General features: G+C 47.8%; 1 protein-coding gene across 1 annotated transcript in view; it reads left to right on the plus strand.

Annotated features, from left to right (window-relative positions):
• The window catches only part of LOC119395877 (HIV Tat-specific factor 1 homolog), a 64,913-nt gene that overhangs the window by 3,852 nt on the left and 39,016 nt on the right, over nucleotides 1–22,045 (plus strand). Inside the window, exon 2 of the mRNA XM_037662882.2 lies at nucleotides 4,170–4,359. Within this exon, the coding sequence (XP_037518810.1) occupies nucleotides 4,170–4,359 (190 nt within the window). The remainder of the gene's footprint in view (nucleotides 1–4,169; nucleotides 4,360–22,045) is intronic.

Here is a 22,045-nt window from a genome sequence, read left to right on the forward strand (position 1 = left end):
TAAAAGCTCACAATGTGCCATGAAAGTTCAAAGTTGCAAAAAACAGATTGGCAGTCAAGGATTCTTTTCGTCAGGCATAGGCGTGCACAGGATCCCACATGAGGATTAGGGTAGGCACCATAACATGCTGGCACTCCCATTGGTTTGTTGCTTGTCATACAGGAGACCACATTTGTACAAACTGTAACTTATTTTAGGTGAAGTTACATACTTTACTTCAGTTGTAACGCTCAACAGAGGAACAACAGCCAATGGGTGATTTGCAAAGAGCTGCAAGATGGCTTTCCCACAAAGTTTCTTTTTTTTTCGACCAAGCACTCTCATTCACAGTCTGTTTTTCTTGCACATTGTGCTTTTGCCTCTCCCAGTTTCAGTGAAAGTGAATCCTCCGAATGGAAGGTTCTTCGTTCACCATGTGTAGGCTGAGAGGCAACATGAAGGCATGGCAATCCCGTAGTGATTAGTGAAAAGCATTCGTGATGTTCGCATACCCTTATTGGAATTAAGAGCAGCTTAAGCACTACGAGCGAAAAAAAAAGCAGTCTGTGAATGCGAAGGCTGGGTTGAAAAAAAAAAAACCTTGCAAGAAAGCTGTCTTGCAGATTTTTGCAAATTATCAATTGGTTTCCTAAGCGGTATGTTATGCATGTAGACATAGTCATGCTTTTTTCACCCAAAAGCTACTAACATGGGCGTTTCCTGCTTGTGCTACCATTGCGCATTTCCTTTTCAATTTTTTCAGGCCTCTTCTTCCTCATTTTAAGTGAGGTATGAACTTGCAAGTACTGCTTACAAAATAAATTAAAACTTCAAATGGTTCATTGAGTGAAAGAGCCGGTGTCTGTCTCAGCAAACAGCAGCTAAATTCCCGTTGGCTGAGATGCTATGTCCAGGTGTGCAACAGCTGTGCCAATTGTGAATGAAGTTGTTACTAAACAAATAAAGTTGTTACTCACTCTGCCAATTGTGCCAATTTGATAGAATTCCTTATTTTTGCGCCAATCTGAGCCAAAAGCTTGAAATTTGTTGAAATTGTGCCACACTGCGCCAGAATACCCGACCAGCCTCAAAATTTTCTCAGTTTTAGCAAGAAATGGAGGATGTGTTAATCACCTGCAGTTTGGTCATCATCATCCAGTGCAATCCAGATGCGCAGACCATAACCTTAACTGCTGGTTCACTATACCCTAACCTCACCACGAAAGAAAAGAAAAAAAAGGACAGCGGTTCTAAAATTTCCTGGCCATATTATATCGCGTGCGGAGCGCTTTTTAAGCTACTTTTGCAGCTGTACACCTTTGCTGTGCAGAAAAGCATACTATGATTTAGAAGGGGCTACTAGTACTCCCTGTCATGAGACACAGCACATTTTGTTTCTTAATTACTCATGCATGCACGCACCATATAATAACGAGTATTAGTATGATTGCTGACATCTAAAAAATTACTGGCAGTCATTCAGAGGGGTATATGACGTTTCTGCGGCCCTGAGAAACAATGAACAAAAACGTACGCCTTTTTTTTTTTGTTGCCACCTCCTTTCTCTCCTGCTTTATGAATCTCCTGAATTTGGAGGTTGCCAGGTTGGCAGAGTCATAATAGCACATGCAGCACCTGTAAAATGGTTTGACAGGCTCTGCAAGTGCTAATGTAGACTTCGACATTGCACTGTGGAGTGGTTCACCAGACTGCTTTTATTGAAATAGCAGTGCTCACATGCACTTTGCACAGTGATGGAAGTGCTGCTCCAATTGCTCCAAACTGCTCCAAAAGAGAAATGCTGCTCCAAACTGTAATTTTTGTTGGCAACTGCTCCAGACCTGCTCCGAAATGGCGCTGGTAAACTGAAAACAATGAACTTTAAGCGCATGATCATCCAGTGAGCCTAAACAAAACAAAAACAAGCTGTCTACTATCATTCTATACTCATGGACAACTTTTCTTGGCAATGAAGAGAAGGCTGCAGAGGCAAACTACGCACGTGCTACCACTGAAGAATATACCTACAATTGCGTCCGTGTTTTCTGTGTGATAATAAAAAACAACATTGCTCTATTTTCTACGGGACGTTGTTTGAAAAAAAGCGCAGCATGCACCAAGGAGATATAAAATTTATATTTGTTTTACTTTACGCAGTGTCATTTCACGTTCTTGCACGTGTGAAAACTTCACACCTTTTACATGCACCTTACAGTCAAAATAGCGTCTTTGTCTTCAGGTGGGCGCTCGTCACCTTCCAGCTTTTCCGATGACTCGCCAAGGGAGCTTGTGACGAACCTCACTAACAAATGGCTGTCTATGCAGACGAAGCAAATAGTATGCAATGTTGTTATTCGACCATCACCACTTGTATAATTGAACAGCCGTCACAGGAGATACTGAAGGTTCATAGGCTGAAACTAAATTCGAAACGCGCCAAACCGGACTACTTTGCAGAGCAGTACATATGCAGTAGCTCCGCCCCCGTAGCCTTTCCTTCATTGCCAAGAAAAGTTGTCCACGAGTATAATATTCCAGTATGGAGTTTGTATACTAGCTCAGTACTAACATATTGACAATGCCACTACCTATATTAAATTTAGCTGTATATTTGTACCTGATAGGCATACTATTTTGGTAAAATGTGTGTGCGATTAGTGTGATTTCTTACTGATAGGACGACTGTGATGTGTGACTGACCACATTTATCACTTTCTCAGCTCCGACCTCATTTTTGCCACAAGAAATGGCAAGGCTGTTTTTTCAGCCTATCCGTACTTATTTTTTTTTTCTCTTTGAAATTTTATATTCAGGCTATTTTGGGGAAATATGAAAATAAAACATTTCTTTGCTCTGTTACAGATTATGAACTGTAGTACGTGATTGTGGTTTCTTTTATAATTTGGGGCCCAGCTTTATCGGTTTTATATCATTTCTGCCTCAAGTCCCCGAAAATTTAAGTATATAGCTCAGCTTACTTAAGTGTTCAGTCACCACCCATCTGCTTGATTATTTGTTCTTGTGCAATTCGCAGTGATAATTGTATGTGCAATAGGCTTAATAATAAGTATTAATACTTATGCTTAAATAATGCTTTAAACTGCAGGAGTCGTTCGGAATATTTTGCCATCTGCTCTGAAAATGCCAATAGCTGCTCCAAAGTAGCGTTGTTTCTGCTCCAGAATGTGCTCCAAAACGCAAAATGTCACTTCCACCACTGTGTGCACGAGTTAGCTGATGTTAAATAGTTTTTAAATGTATTTTTCTTTTCTAGAAGTAAGTTTTATTTGTTGTACTGCTCAAAATTTGGGATTTCGGGCTAAAGAACAGAGAGTTTTGTTTTTGTCCCGTTACCTGCTCCAAATTTCGATTTTTCTGCTCCAAAAGTAACATTTTGCTGCTTCCAATATTTGCTCCAAATCCTAATTCAGCTATTGCGTGAAGGGTAGGGCGTCGCTGCTACATCTCGTCGCCCTCACTCTCGGAAGCCTGTGATATTGGCACGAGCTCTTGCATGTGTTTTACCTCGGCCTCAGAAATCGTTATAAAGAAAATTATTACAAAGAGTAGCACAAATTAGAAAGAAAGGAAAATTGCAGCAAATTTTAAACCTATGACTGTGCACTCAGAAGCTGAGTGCCTTACCCACCCGGGTAAACCAGCATGCCGTAGGTAGCAGACCTGTGAACTCGGCCTTATCATATCATGCTACTTGGACTGAAATATTGACATTACTGCTTTCATTGCACCAGGCTTGGCAATCGAAATTCTGGTCTAAGTAGCATGATGTGATAATGCAGTGTGCACAGGTCTCCTAGGTAGAAGGTGTTGCGCACACGGTCTGTATCCCACTCTCTCAAACCCACTGGGCTTAGCTGCTGTGCTTGCTGGCAAGCCTTAGTAGCTGCTGCTGCTTCCATGTTGTCTTATCATGCAGGACACCATTTGGACGCCAGTTGGGCAAAGTTACTCTGGAGCTCCCCGATAACCGTGGCATGCCTCACAGCCATATTTTAGTTGTGGCATGTAAAGCCCCGGTGTTTGCTTTTTACTGTTTCATGTTACTTGTGAAGATGTCACCCTGTTTTCCTTATGCACTATTCGAAGTGGTAACAATTTGGTTTGCTTAAATGCCTAATGTGCGTTTAAGTAAGGTGGGTGCCCCGTGCATTGGTTTCTCTTCATTTCAGCTGACGGAGGACTTTCTGGCTGCATATCAAGCAAACTATGGCACGGCTGAGGGGGCACCTCCCGAAGGAGCCAGCAACACCAGTGGCTCGAGCCAGGTGGCTGCCATCCCAGAGAAAACGGCTCCCCCTGCACAGAATCTGCCAGAGAATCCTTCCAAGAAGGTGGCTAAAGGAAAGCAGAGTGAACCAGGTATCATTTAAGCTCGTCTACCATCACACTGCAACGAAAGCATGGCTCACATCAACGTTAGTTAACACTAATTTTCAACCTCACAGACATATTGTTGCATCAACTTCACAATTAGCCTTATTACGCCACTGCGGAAGTAAAGTGTGCCTGCAGTGATTGCCTTTACAGAGACAAGTCCTTTTGTCAAAATGGCTTATTCATCACCGATAGTGGTAGTACTAGTACCTAAATGTCTGAAGACTGGTAAGAAAGTGAAAATTTCTTGCAAGGCGAGTTTTTTAAGAACTAGGGAATGCAGGTTACCATGATGAGAAAACAAGGACTAAGGAAGAATGGCTGTATAAAAAGGTACTAGACAGGAAGTGCCATTTTAAATACAGTCGATCCCGGATATATCAAACTCGGATATATCGAATTATTGGCTATATCGAACAGTTGAGAAATCCCCTTGAATTTCCCATGCAAAAGTATAGGGCTGGTGCACACGTATATCGAACTCCCGCACAGAGAAACATCCGATATATCGAACGCTGCGCAGCGCCAAACTCCAGGGAGTGCATTTTTCCTAACAAATTTTGGTCATTTTCGGCCGCGTTCTGTCACGTTCGGATCGCTCTTCGCGCGCAGGTGACGAAAAGGCGATGTCGTTGCATAAGGTTGATTTGGTTCGTTGCGCAGCGCTTGCGAGTGCACCGGCTTGTTTGATGCGCGATCTGTAGGTTGTAACGCGCGTGCGTAGTGTTTTTCAAAGGGGCCGATTGCAGAAGGCACCAAAATGAGATGAATGCGGAGATACTCGGCAGTCTCGTCGCAATGTTCGCATTCCCTTCCGTTTGTTCGCACACGATGGCATGCGGGCCCGAAAAGCATGGCCTTCGAGATCCGCAACGTCGTGACGTATCTTTGGCGTTTTCGGTTATAAAATGCACATCTCGGAGGCTACGCTTTTTCTTGCTTTTCGCGCCAAAGCAGCGGCTGCTTGCTACAAAGCTACAAGTGCCATCGCCATCGCCAAGATGTCGACGGCATAGAGTTTCCTACAATACTTACTAGAGGGAACTCTGGCGCTAGTGTCTATGGGAGCTGCAACGCATGACGCTTCAGCCAGCATGGGAATGATGGGTAGTACACAAATTTGTCTAAACTTCGTACTTTCGGCTCCGTTTGGCTCCGCGTCGGCTGCATCTGCTTTGTCGCAAAACGAAGTTCAGCAAAAGTCAGCAGTTTCACTTCAGCACTTTAACTTCTTTAGGCTCAGCGATTCAAACCTGGTCACGAGGTTCACAATGGTCTATTTTTTTATCCGAAACAAACGCCAAAACACAGCAATAAACAAAGCCACAAGTACGTTTCAAGCCGCAAGCACGAAGACTAGGCAAATTTGTGTACTACCCATCATTCCCATGGCAGCTGAACGATCGCAGCGCCAGAGTCCCCTCTAGTTAATTTTAGGAAACTCTATGGTCGACGGTGGCAACTTGTTGTCCTTGTTCCTTCGTTGTTTGTGGGCTGCGTAGTCTCTTGCAGCTTGAGGACTCGTGTACTTCTCGCTTCTTTCCCGACACATCCTCATTCGGGAGTCGAAATAAACATTGACCCGCTCGTAGCGATAAAATGATGACTGCTGCTTGTAACGACGTCAAGCAAAGCACCGTCGCAAACCGTTTCCTTGCGGGCTTTGGTGCCAGGTGACGACTTTGGGTGCGTCATGACCGCTGACAACGGCGTACGGTGCCTCAGTGAAATGTGCAACTTAGCATTTCCGGGCGCGCTCTCGGACGGGAGTACAGCAAGCAACTTCATCGGTGCAGATGACGACGTCGCTGTTTCTGACTGCATCGATGCCGCGATCAAGGCTGACGTTGCCGTTGCCGCGGAAGTGGACCCGTGCGGTTATGAAAATGTCAACGCCGTCGCTAAGTCAACACTGCCGCTAAACAACCTCTTACCGCGCTCCAGAACTTGCACCGGCGTTCAGCGTCAGTCACCGCTGTTGTGGCCGAAGGCGCTGAATTTGCTTATTTGGAAAGCTTCAATGATATTTAGGATGACGATGAACTTGACGGCGCACAAGGAGCAAGACGAGTTTACGGACTATTTTCATGCGAAATAAAGTGCGGTAACTTGCAAAAGAAGACGTTCCCACCTTGTTATTTAGCATACTAGTTGCGAGCGAATCGTCAGTTAGCGCTTCTTACGAATTCCAGAAACTGTTTCGAGACCTGCAATGCATTAAATAAGCCTTAAATACGCATATTTTATATTTCGAATTATTGATATATCGAACTATTTCGCGATCCCCTTCGAGTTCGATATATCCGGGATCGACTGTAGTGCACATGACAAATTTTGCATTTGCCAGTGACACAGCCTACTGTAATCCCTGAACATTGGAGAGATAATGTGTACAGTGCACCTCTATGAAAGTGTTCTGTAATCACGTGCTTGAAGCTCATATGTGTTTATGCCATAGGCCAATAGGAGCATTTCCTGTGGCATATGGCAGTAGGAACAAATAATAATGACAGTATTCTTATTTTATTTCATTAGCATTAGGACTGGCTGTAGCAAAACCACATAGTATTCTGGAACCTTATTGACACATGCAAAATTATGTGTTGCAAAGCTGATTTCAGCATATACTCCTTTAAAGGGACGGTAAAGGCAAATTACATTTTATGTCCAATGTAAGGTCAGTGCTTGAGAATGTCTAAAATTGCAATATTGCCACGCCCGCTTCTTCTTTTATTTTGATGTGTTCGAGTTTGACCAGCAAGGACGGTTATCAACGCTCGACGCTGGCCGCGAAGCAGTGTTCGAGAAGCTTCACGATTTTAGTAGATCGCTTTGTTAAGATTGCGCGCCGCACGCGAATATTCCAGCTTTGTCAAGAGATAACGCCGCCACCAGCGATATTGCTGGAAAGTTCCATAGCGCCTGTATAAAAGGCGACGCGCTTGACCGCTTGTCAGTTGATCCACGGACGACGCCCTGTTCGCCGCTATCATTGTACAGCGTGTATTGCTGTAGTTCTAGCTCTCAGTTTCTCGGCCACAAGTTCGGCCAAATAAACAGTTTCATCTCGGACGTGCTGCCTGTTGTCTTCGTCGACGTCACGACCACGTGACATCTGGTGGAGGTGCTGCTTCTTCCATGATCTGGACGCCCCTGCGAAGCGCTGACCCAAGCCCAAGCCGCGAGGAGGATGACGGCAAAGAAAACCCGGATCGTCGAGCAAGCCGCAGGCAACAAGGTCTACCGCCAGAGCACGGGCCTCTACCTGAAAAGACCCGGCAAACAAAGATCCTGACCTCGACCACAGCGACGATGACAGACGCTGTGCCGCCCGCACCGATCCTTCTCCGGACGCCCAAGGAGCCGCCAACCTACTGCGGATCGCCGTTCGAAGACCCGGAAAGCTGGCTCGAAGCCTACGACCGAGTCGCCGTTTTCAATGCCTGGACCAGCGAAGACAAGCTGCGGCATGTCTATTTCGCTTTGGAAGACGCCGCTCGGACCTGGTTCGAGAACCAAGAGCGAAGCCTGACAACGTGGGACATTTTTCGCGACAGGTTCCTCACCACATTCACGAGCGTCGTCCGCAAAGAGAGGGCTGAGGCTTTGCTCGAGACCCGCATGCAGATGCCGAACGAAAACGTGGCGCTCTTCACGGAAGAGATGACCAGGCTGTTTCGCCACGCAGACCCTACCATGCCCGAAGAAAAAAAAGTTCGCCTTCTCATGCGAGGAGTTAAGCAGGAGCTCTTCGCTGGGCTCATGCGGAACCCACCCAAGACAGTCTAGGAATTTGTTTCCGAAGCCACAACCATCGAGAAGATGCTGGAAATGCGAACCCGACAGTACAATCGCCGCGCATTCCAAGACAGCGCAGCAGTTCATGCCCTCGGCTCCGACGACTTGCGCGAAACGATCCGAGCCATCGTGCGAGAGGAGCTGCGAAAGCTCGCACCTTTTGCACAGCCCGAAGTGACGTCGATTGCGGACGTTGTACGCGAGGAAATCCAACAGTCACTGGGTGTTCCTCAGCCGGCACCGCCGCAGCTGCAAGCAACGAGCTATGCTGCTGCAGCCCGATGCAACGCCCCCCCTCCTCGCCTATGTCAAGACGCCGCGCCGCACCAGCAGTTCCGCCGCCAGGCACCACCGCCGCCACCACCGACGTCATACCGCCCGCCAGCCGGTCAGCGATACACGCCGAGGAAGACCGACGTTTGGCGCGCCCCTGACCATCGTCCACTCTGCTACCACTGCGGAGAAGCTGGCCACACCTACCGCCGCTGCCATTATCGACAGATGGGACTGCGTGGGTTCGCCGTCGACGCGCCACGTCCACAGCAGGGTGAACGACCACGTGACATCAGCGACTATCTGGCAGGAGCGCAGTGGACCCCCCGAGGACCTTACCGATCGCCGTCGCCAGGCCGCTACGCCTCTCCCCAACGCCGACCATACACTGGCCCAACCAGGGGCCGGTCACCTAGCCCGCATCCGGAAAACTAAGGGCAGCGACCGATGGAGGTGTGGTTGCTGTACGACGAAATACCGAAGACCCTCCACCGCCGACGCCGCCGCCACGACGAAGGCTTCAGGACACGACGCGAACCCCTGACGGCGAAACCTCGCGGACCGAAGTAGACCTGACGACGCAACGTGGAAGCAGCGGAACAAACCGACGTAGCCGTGACCCGACGCCACGACCTAACTGCAACGCAAGACGACGAACTAGCGACCTCGACGTTCTTATCGACGGCCACAGCGTCACAGCCCTCGTCGACACCGGAGCCGACTATTCTGTCATCAGTGGACCGTTCGCCACGAAGCTGAAGAAAGTTAGGACAGCCTGGGAAGGCCCCGAAATCCGGACAGCTGGAGGTCACCTCGTAACGCCAGAGGGAATCTGCACAGCGAGACTCACCATTAACAACCGGATTTATCCCGCGAACTTCATAATCCTGCCACGTTGCTCGAGAGATGTCATCCTTGGTATGGACTTCTTAGGCCTTCATGGTGCAATCATCGACCTGAGGTCTAAGTCAATAACACTGTCCACGGAAAAGGCACTACCGCCGCACACTCCGCCAAGAAAGCACGCCTTGAATGTGCTGGAAGACCAGGTCACCATTCCCCCTCGCTCCAGCGTCATCATTTCCGTCGGCACTCAGAAATCAGCAGACCTCGAAGGCGTTGTTGAAGGCGACCAGCACCACTTGATTAACCGCAAGATTTGCGTCGCAAGAGGAGTAGGAGAGCTGCGGGCAGGGAAAGCAACAGTTATGCTCACGAATTTCAGCAACGAGTACAAGCACGTGAGCAAAGGCACGATGGTCGCCTACATCGAAGAAATCGTAGAAGCCAGCAATGCTTTCGGCCTCACCGATTCTCCCGAGCCTACTCCGACGAATAGAGTGCCGCAACCAGCTTTCGACATCAATCCCAGCCTTCAGAAGCACAAACAAGAACAGCTGAAAACCCTGCTCTTGCAATACAAAGACTGCTTTTCGTCGTCGTCAAGAATTAGGCAGACTCCCGTGGCAAAACATCGCATCATAACAGAGGGAAGCGCCAGACCACTCCGTCAGAACCCGTACAGAGTTTCGACGCGAGAACGCGAGGCCGTGAAGAAACAGGTCGACGAAATGCTACGCGACGTCATCATCCAGCCGTCGAAGAGTCCATGGGCATCCCCCGTGGTGCTAGTGAAGAAGAAGGATGGAACTCTACGTTTTTGCGTCGATTACCGTCGCCTGAACAAAGTCACGAAGAAGGACGTGTATCCCCTTCCCCAGATAGACGACACCCTGGATCGATTACGCAATGCAAAGTACTTTTCGTCGATGGACCTCAAGACCGGTTACTGGCAAATAGACGTCGACGAGAGAGACCGAGAAAAGACTGCTTTTATAACACCAGACGGCCTGTTCGAGTTCAAGGTCATGCCATTTGGTCTTTGCTCGGCACCTGCGACTTTTCAACGGGTTATGGATACAGTACTGGCCGGCTTGAAGTGGCAGACGTGCCTCGTGTACTTGGACGACGTTGTTGTGTTTTCCTCAAACTTCGACGAACACCTTCGGCGCCTTGAAGTTGTACTTCAAGCAATCAAGACCTCCGGACTCACCTTGAAGCCTGAAAAGTGCCGCTTCGCATACGAGGAGCTCTTGTTCTTGGGTCACGTGATCAGCAAGGATGGTGTTCGCCCGGACCCGCGGAAAACAGCTGCCATCGCTGACTTCCCGACGCCCACCGACAAGAAGGCCGTACGCCGTTTTCTCGGCTTGTGCGCCTATTACAGACGTTTCGTCAAGGAATTTTCACGGATCGCCGAGCCACTGACGCAACTCACGAAGGCCGACGTCGAATTTAGGTGGGAAACGTCGCAAGTTCAAGCATTTCAAGAATTGAAACGACGCCTGCAGACGCCTCCCATACTTGCGCATTTCGACGAATACGCCGATACGGAAATCCACACCGACGCAAGCAGCGTAGGACTCGGCACCGTCCTTGTGCAAAAGACCGACGGATTCGAAAGGGTCATCAGTTATGCTAGCCGGTCGCTATCAAATGCAGAAATCAACTACTCCACAACAGTAAAGGAGTGCCTGGCCATCATCTGGGCTACATCGAAGTTTCGCCCCTACCTCTACGGCCGGCCCTTCAAAGTTGTGAGCGACCACCATGCCTTGTGTTGGCTAGCTAACTTGAAGGACCCTTTAGGTCGCCTCGCACGGTGGAGCCTACGACTTCAAGAATTTGACATAACCGTCGTTTACAAGTCCGGAAGAAAACACTACGACGCTGACGCTGACTGCCTGTCCCGCGCCCCCGTCGACCCACCGCCGCAGGACGACATGGAGGATGACTGCTTCTTGGGAACCATAAGTGCAGCCTTCGCCGAACGACAGCGAGCGGACCCAGAACTCAGGGGCCTTGTGGAATACCTCGAGGGCAGGACCACCGTTGTTCCCAAGGTATTCACGCGAGGACTGACGTCGTTTTTCTTGCGCAACGGTGTTCTCCTTAAGAAGAACTTCTCGCCGCTTCGAGCCGATTCCCTTCTCGTAGTGCCCTTGACATTGCGACCAGAGGTCCTCCAGGCTCTGCATGACGACCCGACGTCTGGACACCTGGGTGTTTCTCGCACGCTCGCAAGAATACAGGAAAAGTACTACAGTCAAATCTCGTTACAACGAACACCACATTAACGAACATTTCAAATTAACGAACTTTTAAGAAATCCCGTGCCGACTGCTTATAGTTTCAATGTAAAAATATTTCACTACTACGAACTTCAGAATAACGAACATTTCAGAATAACGACCGTTATTTAATTCCCGTGTAATCTTAACAACACCTCAGTACTACGAACTTATATCCCGAAATGCGAGGATTCTTCGATTTCAGTGTATCGGTCATGGTAGTCGGAGCTGTAAGGTAGCAGACGCAGCGCGAAGAGCGGATGCCCTCCCGCTAAAACCTGAGATGGCACGGGAGGAGAAAGACGCGGGCGGAGAACTTTTTTTTTTTTTTCCCTTCGTTGCGGAATGGTTGCGGAGGGCGACAACGCATCAGGTTTTGTAAAGCCCCAACTGCATGCATAGCACGCGGCTTACGAGCGAAGGCGGCTGCGACAAACGGGCTCCGTCGCGCTGCTCGATTGAAAACTATTGCGCGCACGCAGGCAAATTACGAAAAAGAATTACAGAGTAGATGAATGACAACATGCCAAATTTATTAATGTCTTGTTTGAGATAAAGATGCCATAAAAGCGTTTCGGGACTTCCTTTTTTCGCAATCTTATGTTTAACCGCGGCAGTAGTATCTGCTGTGATCCCATGGGGCGCCCGGAAGCGTACGCTGCCTACGCTACGTCGCACTTTGCAAACTGCGTTATGTTGGGGTTAGTCCACGAGGCGCATCTCGACAACGTTTCCTCTTGCTGTCATAGAACGTTTAAGAAAAGCCGCAGCGCCTCACATCGTTGCTTCGCAGGGAGAAGGGCTACCTCACACGACGACGATGTTGATATTGCAGCAAGCTACCACCGAAACATCAAAACGAACCGTCGATCATAAATAACGACAAAATACGGCCGCTGTCTCGCTCTCCGCGTGAGATGGGGCTGTAAAGAAGGTAGTCTATAACTTGCATTCCTTGAAGTACGCGCCGATTGGAAGCATCACGAGCAAATTGCAACCGAAGCAAGGGTCAGAGATGCTACCATGTTGTTGGATATCGTCATGCTCACTTCCGGGCGACAAGCGATGTTTTCTGGCTTTCCAGAAACCTGGGATGCCTTTCGTGCTTTTCGCGCTTGGCCAGTGGTCAGAACCATAGAGTTTCCTAAAATGACCTAGAGGGAACTCTGGCGCTGCGATCGTTCAGCCACCATGGGAATGATGGGTAGTACACGGATTTGCCTAGTCTTCGTGCTTGCGGGCTTCGAACGCACTTGTGGCTTTGTTTATTGCTATGTTTTGGTTTTCTTTCGGATAAAAGAATGGATCGTTGTGAACTTCGTGACCAGATTTGAATCGGTGAGCCTAAAGAAGTTAAAGTGGTGAAGTGAAACTGCTGATTTTTGCTGAACTTCGTTTTGCGACAAAGCGGATGCAGCCGACGCGGAGCCAAACGGAGCCGAAAGAACGAAGTTTAGACAAATCCGTGTACTACCCATGATTCCCATGCTGGCTGAAGCGCGATGCATTGCAGCTCCCATAGACACTAGCGCCAGAGTTCCCTCTAGTAAGTATTGTAGGAAACTCTATGGTCAGAACGACGGTCCGCTCGCGTTATCAGCGCGATCAGCCAGCCGTGTGGAATCGGAAATAGCATCGTTTCGCGATTGCACCCCTGCGACAAGCGACGGCGATGGATGGCCCTCCGCGACAGCAAATCCTGTCGGCCGTCGCTCAAAACTCGCGTGCATGCAGTTGGGCCTTAAAGGATTGCAGCGATGACATCGACGACGATGTCACGGTAGCACCCGAAGATCGCGACGAGTCCGTGTCGGCCACAGATGCGTTGGACTGCTTGAGGAAACTCCGCATATTCATAGAAAAAAGCGGAACAGCGACCGAAGCGGCGGATAAAAATGCGGACGGTCTAGAATCGTTCGTGACGCAGAGTTTGTGCTGCACCCATCAAAAAATGATCACGGACTATTTCAAATAAACGTGCCTTGTCTGACGTTCACGTGTGCATTGTTGTGAGAAACGAGTTCAAGGACGTACCGTTGCAAAGGTAGGACGTTTGCGTTACTGAAATTCTATTGTTATGGTAAATTTTTGGGCTTTCACTATAACGACCTTTCAGAATAACGAACATTTTTCCGCGGTCCCCTGAAGTTCGTTATACCGAGATTTCACTGTACTGGCCGCGCCTTGTCGCCGACGTAAGTCGCTACGTCAAGACCTGCCGGGACTGTCAGCGACGCAAGACACCGCCGACTAGGCCAGCCGGACTTCTGCAGCCTATCGAGCCACCTCGACGGCCGTTCCAGCGAATTGGGATGGACTTACTGGGGCCGTTCCCGACGTCCAATACCGGAAACAAATGGATCGTCGTAGCTACCGACTACCTCACCCGCTACGCCGAGACAAGGGCCCTACCCAGAGGCAGTGCCGCCGAGGTAGCGAAGTTCTTCGTTGAGAACATCCTCCTGTGTCGTGGCGCTTCAGAGGTCCTCATCACCGACAGAGCTACGGCGTTTACTGCTGACCTAACTCAGGCAATACTGAGATACAGCCAAACAAGCCACCGCCGGACCACAGCCTAACACCCACAGACCAATGGCCTCACCGAGCGACTAAACAAGACCATCGCCGACATGCTGGCCATGTATGTCGACGTCGAACACAAGACGTGGGATGCCATACTTCCGTATGTGACCTTCGCATACAACACGGCCATGCAAGAAACGACGCAAATGACGCCGTACAAGCTGGTCTACGGAAGGAGCCCGGCAACGACGCTCGACGCAATGCTACCAACCGCCACCGACGAAGACGATCTTGACGTTGCCGCCTATTTGCAACACGCCGAAGAGGCTCGACAGCTCGCCCGCCTGCGCATCAAGAACCAGCAGAGGGTCGACAGCCGTCACTATAATCTTCGACGACGCCACATGGAGTACCAACCCGGTGACCGTGTGTGGGTCTGGACGCCGATACGCCGACGTGGGCTTAGGGAAAAACTTCTTCGGCGATACTTCGGCCCATACAAGGTGCTTCGACGTCACGGCGCTCTTGACTACGAGGTTGTCCCAGATGGCATTACGAACTACCAGCGACGCCGCGCACGACCTGAAGTCGTCCATGTCGTGCGCCTTAAGCCGTTTTTTGCGCGTTAGCGAACCTGGGGACTCTACTTTTTCCTTTGTTATTGTAATTTATTTGTGTATGCACTTGTTTTTTTTCCTTTCCATGTTCTGTTGCAAGCATCGGGACGATGCTTTTTCAGAGGGGGGCAATGCCACGCCCGCTTCTTCTTTTATTTTGATGTGTTCGAGTTTGACCAGCAAGGACATTTATGAATGCTCGACGCTGGCCGCGAAGCAGTGTTCGAGAAGCTTCACGATTTTAGTAGATCGCTTTGTTAAGATTGCGCGCCGCACGCGAATGTTCCAGCTTTGTCAAGAGATAACGCCGCCACCAGCGATATCGCTGGAAAGTTCCATAGCGCCTGTATAAAAGCCGACGCGCTTGACCGCTTATCAGTTGATCGACGGACGACGCCCTGTTCGCCGCTATCATTGTACAGCGTGTATTGCTGTAGTTCTAGTTCTCAGTTTCTCGGCCACAAGTTCGGCCAAATAAACAGTTTCATCTCGGACGTGCTGCCTGTTGTCTTCGTCGACGTCACGACCACGTGACAATATTATGCACGGCAGTGCTTTAGTAATGACAAATTAAGGCAAATGTTGGACATGATTTGTGCCACGAGTAGGACGTTCTGGTACTAGTCCGATTGCACAGTAGGCCACCACTACAATTATAAATCACTAATATTCAAGCCACCCACTATAAGAAAAAAATCACTACAGCACATAAGGCGGAATAAAATGCAGCTTGTGCATTTCTGTTTGATTCATGAAAAAAATATTACTTCTTGATGTTACCCTTGAGAATGACAGAGGTGTTCCAAAAGTTCTATTTTTGCAGGGCTGTGCTCTGCTGGTGCAATTGCGTCTCATTTGTAGTTTCACTATCGCATACTGCTGTGCGGGCTCTACTTGTTGACGAAACTTGCTCCAACTGCAAGTTTGAGAAAATGCTGTGTCCATGTGACGTTGTCGGACACATAAATGATGTTCGCCACTCGATCAAGAGCAGTTGCTGCATAGGAGAGACAAACAGCTGGCAATTGCAGCGCCAGCTGTCGAATGCTATGTCGCAAGCCTCTTTTAAAGCAGGTGGTTCGAAGTAAGCTAATGGTATACGGACAACTAAAACGTGAATTGCTTTCAAAGTATACACCTTTTTGGCACGAAACAACCACTGTGAGGTTTCTGGAACACTCTTTAACAATACACGTTGAATTTCTATGCAGCTTTAGTGTCCCTTTACCCTTCCCTGCCGTTAGAAAAGAAGAAAATTGTACCAACTTTACCGGAAATTTTTTTTCACTCAATTTGTGAAGCTTTTTTTTCTGAACAAAATGGCACCATAACTTCAAATCTGTGGGATTCTTTTATTTCAAAAATGGCGAAAAAAAAAGTTGGCTTGAAGATGGCTTCACTTCATGGCAATAAAATGAAAGATAGCAATACAATGAAAGCCGAGGCACATATGGCACAACGTGGACAAGTGTCGACATCTAACGTGAAGAAACACAACTCTGATGAGTATAGTAGAAACTATAGTAAGGTACCACTTTAGAAGGCAGCGGCATTTCCTCGTCAAAGGCGAATGAACACAAGCCTGCACCAATGGGCGCGCACTTGGGACTGACGTCATGAGCGGGACGGCCAGGGGCTCCGCCTTCGGAGAACATCGGCGCGTGCATAAGCGGGACTATTTCTTTAGTCGCGGAGGCGATCGGCTGCCGCGCTTCGGTCGTCTGGGTGGGGCCTCTCCTGCCTTCTTAAGGGGGGACACTGCTCTTAAAATTTTTTTCTCATTTCTTGATCGATTTTGATTATATACTTGGTGTGTTTATGTATATTTGTGTGCTGATTTGAAATATGCAATTATTTTTCTAGCATAACCGGTAGTTTTTAAAATAGGAAAGATTTCGTGTGCCGTTTGGGGAGAAAGATTTTTTTTAACAGAGAGTGTTACAAAGTAAATCAGCATATAACAATAACCTGGAATCAAAACTGAGTGCAATGCAACAAAAATGGATGTTCTAAGCCCATTAGAACAAAAGTTACGGTATGTTGTACATTCGCGAAGGAAGTCCCTGATTGAAATCGACGCACTCGAGAATGTTCAACATATGTTCTAATGGGCTTAGAACATCCATTTTCGTTGCATTGCACTCACTTCTGATTACATATCATTGTGATATGCTGATTTAGTTTGTAACTCTCTATGTTAAAAAAAAAAATCTTTCTCCCCAAAAGGCACATGAAATATTTCTTATTTTAAAAACTACCAGTTATACAGAAAAATAATTGCATATTTGGAAATCAGCACATGGGTCATTCCACGCCAAACGTCCCAGACATTGCGCTCGACCCTCTCCAATTGTATTGTAAAAAATTGTGGACGTTCATATCAGTGCACTATTTGCCCTCGGAAAGTATTTTGTGGAAAAAAAGTTTTTCTTGTCTGTTACGGTGATTTGAATTTTGCCGTAGTGGGTGAAACATAGGTTGCGAAAAAATATTATAAAAAATACAATACTTTACGGAACGCCTTAAATATCTGCTGTTTACTTGAAAAGGAATGGCACTATCTTATTATCGCCTATTGACGACCACTACTTTGTCTCACGATGTGCTTTGTGGTGAAGCAATGCTGCAATTCTGCGCCCATTTTGATTATTTTTTAAAAATTCTACGAATATTACAGACAACATAGGACTATATCACATGGCTGGATAGTTGGCAGTAAGCGTGTCAAAAAAGCATTGAAGTCGATGACCCAGTAGTTTCGAAGTGGAAGGGGCGCAAACATTGAAAAATGTGTGAAATGCCCCACGTTCAGGCACATGTAGAGTGGTGATGCAGTCCACGTAAAAATGCGCGCTTGGTCTCGTTGGGAAGAGTAAACAAAGGAGATTTATTTGTGAAAGTTTCATTGGAGTGTTTTTTGTTTTTGGCGAGAAACAAAAATTTATGTTGAGCGTTCGCGGCGTGCCTGGGCGCGGGCCCGTAAGTCCGCTTCACTGCGCCGCTACTGTTCCTTGGGGCAGCGGAAGTATGCAGCGCCCACGCGGGTGGCACAATCGTGTGCTGCTGTGAGTTTTCACGTTTCGACACGCATTCTTCGGCTTTCTGCAGTGCCAGCGACGAAATGTCAGGGAAAACGAGTGATGGTTCGTTTAAAATATATTATTATATAATAAAAGTGGCTAACAGGCACCGGGAATACACTTATAATTCTTTTTTATGGGCAGCTCGCTTGAACGTGCCTCGGAGCCGAATGGTGCTACGTATTCTTACGCTCGGATCTTCGGCAGAGGTGAACTTTGCTCCGGGGATCGCGTCGCCGAGCGAGCACGCGCCACTCGAAGGTTCGTCTTTCGGCCGCATCCCTTGGCAGCGCGTAAGATAAACATTGCGAATGGTGAGTATACTGCTATCGTGTCATATTTTAGACGGAGAGCCTGTACAACGGAAACCGAAAGCGATAAATATACAAAAGGACGAAGCCGCCTTTAAGGCGGCTTCGTCCTTTTAAATGTCTATCGTCTTCGCTTAGTAATCGCAAGGCGATTACTAAGCGATGGCGTAGTGGGTAGCGATGGCGTAGTGGGTAGAACATCAGCTTCGCATGCAAGAGGTCCGTGGTTCGAATCCCGGTGCCGGACAATTCCCAACCGGATTAAAAAAAAAAACAAAAAATCCGCGTGATGATGGAATTGTGTAAAAAGGCCTGGGGTGCAGCCTCACTGGCGACCACAGCCAGCAATGCACTCCCTCACCAGAGCAGGATTGGCCACCCTGGTGTAGTACTTGGCCACTACCTCCCACATGAATACACCAATTAACCCTCGGCCCTCAGTCCCCAGCGGCTGCGAAGCAACTGACCAAGGCGGCGGTCAGACCTGCGACGCAGCAGAGGGTGCTAAGAATCTCTGGGTCCGGACAGGCCGTCATTGGAATCTGAACTTGGCTACATATAACGCTAGAACTTTATCTAGTGAGGCGAGTCTAGCTGTACTATTCGAGGAATTAGAGGGTGTTAAATGGGATGTAATAGGGCTCAGTGAGGTTAGGAGGCCACAGGAGGCTTATACAGTGCTGAAGAACGGACACGTCCTATGCTATCGTGGCTTAGCTGACAGAAGAGAACTAGGAGTGGGGTTCCTTATTCATAAAAATATAGCTGGCAATATAGAGGAATACTATAGCATTAATGAGAGGGTGTTATGTATCGTGATTAAGTTTAATAAGAGGTACAGGATGAAGGTGATACAGGCCTACGCGCCAACATCCAGCCACGATGATCAACTGGTTGAACGCTTCTACGAAGACGTAGAATCAGCACTGAGTAAGGTAAAGACACAGTATACTGTACTGATGGGCGACTTCAATGCAAAAGTAGGCAAGAAGCAGGCTGGAGATCATGCAGTTGGGGAATATGGCATCGGCTCCAGAAATGCCAGAGGGGAGTTACTAGTAGAGTTCGCAGAACGCAATAATTTACGGATCTTGAATACCTTCTACAGAAAACGGACTACTCGTAAGTGGACTTGGAGGAGTCCTAATGGCGAAACTAAAAATGAAATAGACTTCATAATGTGCGACCACCCGGGCATTATACAGGATGTGGAAGTAGTTAACAAGATCCGATGCAGTGACCATAGAATGGTAAGATCTAGAATTCAACTAGACGTGAGGAAGGAACGGCAGAAACTGATACGCAAGAAGCCGATTAATGAACTAGCTCTGCGAGGGAAAGTACAGGAATTCAGAGTTTCACTTCAGAATAGGTACGCGGCTTTAACCGAGGAAACCGACCTTAGCGTTGACGCAATGAATGATAATCTGACTAGTATCATTAAGGAGTGTGCAGTGGAAGTCGGGGGTACAGTCGTTAGACAGGACACTGGTAAGCTATCCCAAGAGACGAAAAACCTCATTAAGAAACGTCAAGCCATGAAAGCCTCAAATGCAACAGACAAAATAGAGCTGGCGGAGCTTTCGAAGTTGATCAATAGGCGTAAAGTAGCCGACATAAGAAAGTATAATATGGAGAGAATTGAGCATGCTCTAAAGAACGGAAGAAGCCTCAAAGCTACGAAGACAAAACTGTGCATAGGCAAAAATCAGATGTATGCATTAAGGGACAAGGATGGCAAGGTCACAACCAATATGGATAGAATAGTTGAGGTAGCGGAAGAGTTCTACAGAGATCTGTACAGCAGCCGAGACAGTCAGGATGATAACGTAAGAAGCAGTAATATCCCAGAGGAATCTGACATCCCACCAGTATTAACAGGAGAAGTAAAGAAAGCCCTAAATGGAATGCAAAGAGGCAAAGCCGCTGGTGAGGATCAGGTAACATCAGACCTGTTGAAAGACGGTGGAGAGATTATGTTAGAGAAACTGGCCACCCTGTATACGAGGTGTCTCTCGACAGGGAGGATACCAGAATCTTGGAAGAATGCCAACATCATCTTGATCCATAAGAAAGGGGACGTCAAGGACCTGAAAAATTACAGGCCCATCAGCTTACTGTCCGTTGTCTACAAGCTATTCACAAACGTAATTGCTACCAGAATTAATAGGACATTAGAGTTTAATCAACCAAGGGACCAGGCAGGATTTCGTACAGGCTTCTCAACACTAGACCATATTCATACTATCAATCAGGTGATAGAGAAATGCGCGGAATACAACCAACCCCTATACATAGCCTTCATAGATTACGAGAAGGCATTTGATTCGGTGGAGACATCAGCAGTCATGCAAGCACTGCGGAATCAGGGCATCGACGAAGCCTATACAAACATAATGGAAGAAATCTACAGCGCATCCACAGCCACTATAGTCCTTCATAAAGAAAGCGACAGAATCCCAATAAAGAAGGGCGTACGACAGGGAGACACGATCTCTCCAATGCTATTCACCGCGTGTTTACAGGAGGTTTTCAGGGCCCTAGATTGGGAAGAATTAGGGATAAGAGTTAATGGAGAATATCTCAGTAACCTGCGATTCGCTGATGACATTGCATTGATGAGTAACGCGGGAGACGAATTACAGCTCATGATTACTGAACTGGATACGGAAAGTAGAAGAATAGGTCTGAAAATTAATATGCATAAAACTAAAGTAATGTGGAACAATCTTGGCAGAGAACAGCGCTTCGCGATAGGTGGCGAGACGCTGGAAGTTGTAAAGGAGTACGTCTACTTAGGACAGGTAGTAACCGCGGAGCCGAACCATGAGAGTGAAATAACTAGAAGAATAAGGATGGGATGGGGTTCATTTGGCAAGCATTATCAAATCATGAATAGTAGTCTACCACTATCTCTCAAGAGGAAGGTATATAACAGCTGCATCTTACCGGTACTTACCTACGGAGCAGAAACCTGGAGACTTACAAAGAGGGTTCAACTTAAATTGAGGACGACGCAGCGAGCGATGGAAAGGAAAATGATAGGTGTAACCTTAAGAGACGGGAAGAGAGCAGAGTGGGTCAGGGAACAAACGGGGGTTAAGGATATCATAGTTGAAATTAAGAAGAAGAAATGGATGTGGGCCGGCCACGTAGCACGTCGGCAGGATAACCGGTGGTCATTAAGGGTAACTGACTGGATTCCAAGAGAGGGCAAACGCCTGAGGGGAAGGCAGAAAATTAGGTGGGTAGATGAGATTAAGAAGTTTGCAGGTATAACGTGGCAACAGAAAGCACAGGACCGGGTTGATTGGCGGAACATGGGAGAGGCCTTTGCCCTGCAGTGGGCGTAGACAGGCTGATGATGATGATGATGATGATGATTACTAAGATGAAAGCATCGCATGCAGCGTCTTCCAGAAAGTTGAGCTCTCAGCAAGGTTTGAGTCTACAATCTCAGTCAAAGGTACGCGCACGTTTCACCTTTTCGTGCCATCATCACTGACCACTCTTAATGCCGGGCTCACCACCTACTCAGCAACACAGGCATTTCAAGTGGCGAAGACCAATGGAAGTAAGAACTGCAACCTCCACAGAGATCGAAAACACAACCCAAGCTCTGCGCCTTTCGTACGTGTGCATGCAGTGACGTGGCAATGAAATCGTGCTCTGCTCCGACTACTAACCGGCAGCCTTTAGTGCCCTTCCGAAACATGCTACCAGCCATATACACTGTTTGCAAGTTTTCAGCAACGTGAAAACTCACAGCAGCACACGATCGTGCCACCCGCGTGGGCGCTGCATACTTCCGTTGCCCCAAGGAACAGTGGCGGCGCAGTGAAGCGGACTTTCGGGCCCGCGCCCAGGCACGCCGCGAACGCTCAACATAAATTTTTGTTTCTCGCCAAAAACAAAAAACACTCCGATGAAACTTTCAC

The sequence above is a fragment of the Rhipicephalus sanguineus genome, chromosome 6, assembly GCF_013339695.2.
Source record: "Rhipicephalus sanguineus isolate Rsan-2018 chromosome 6, BIME_Rsan_1.4, whole genome shotgun sequence".
Taxonomy (NCBI): Eukaryota; Metazoa; Arthropoda; class Arachnida; order Ixodida; family Ixodidae; genus Rhipicephalus; species Rhipicephalus sanguineus.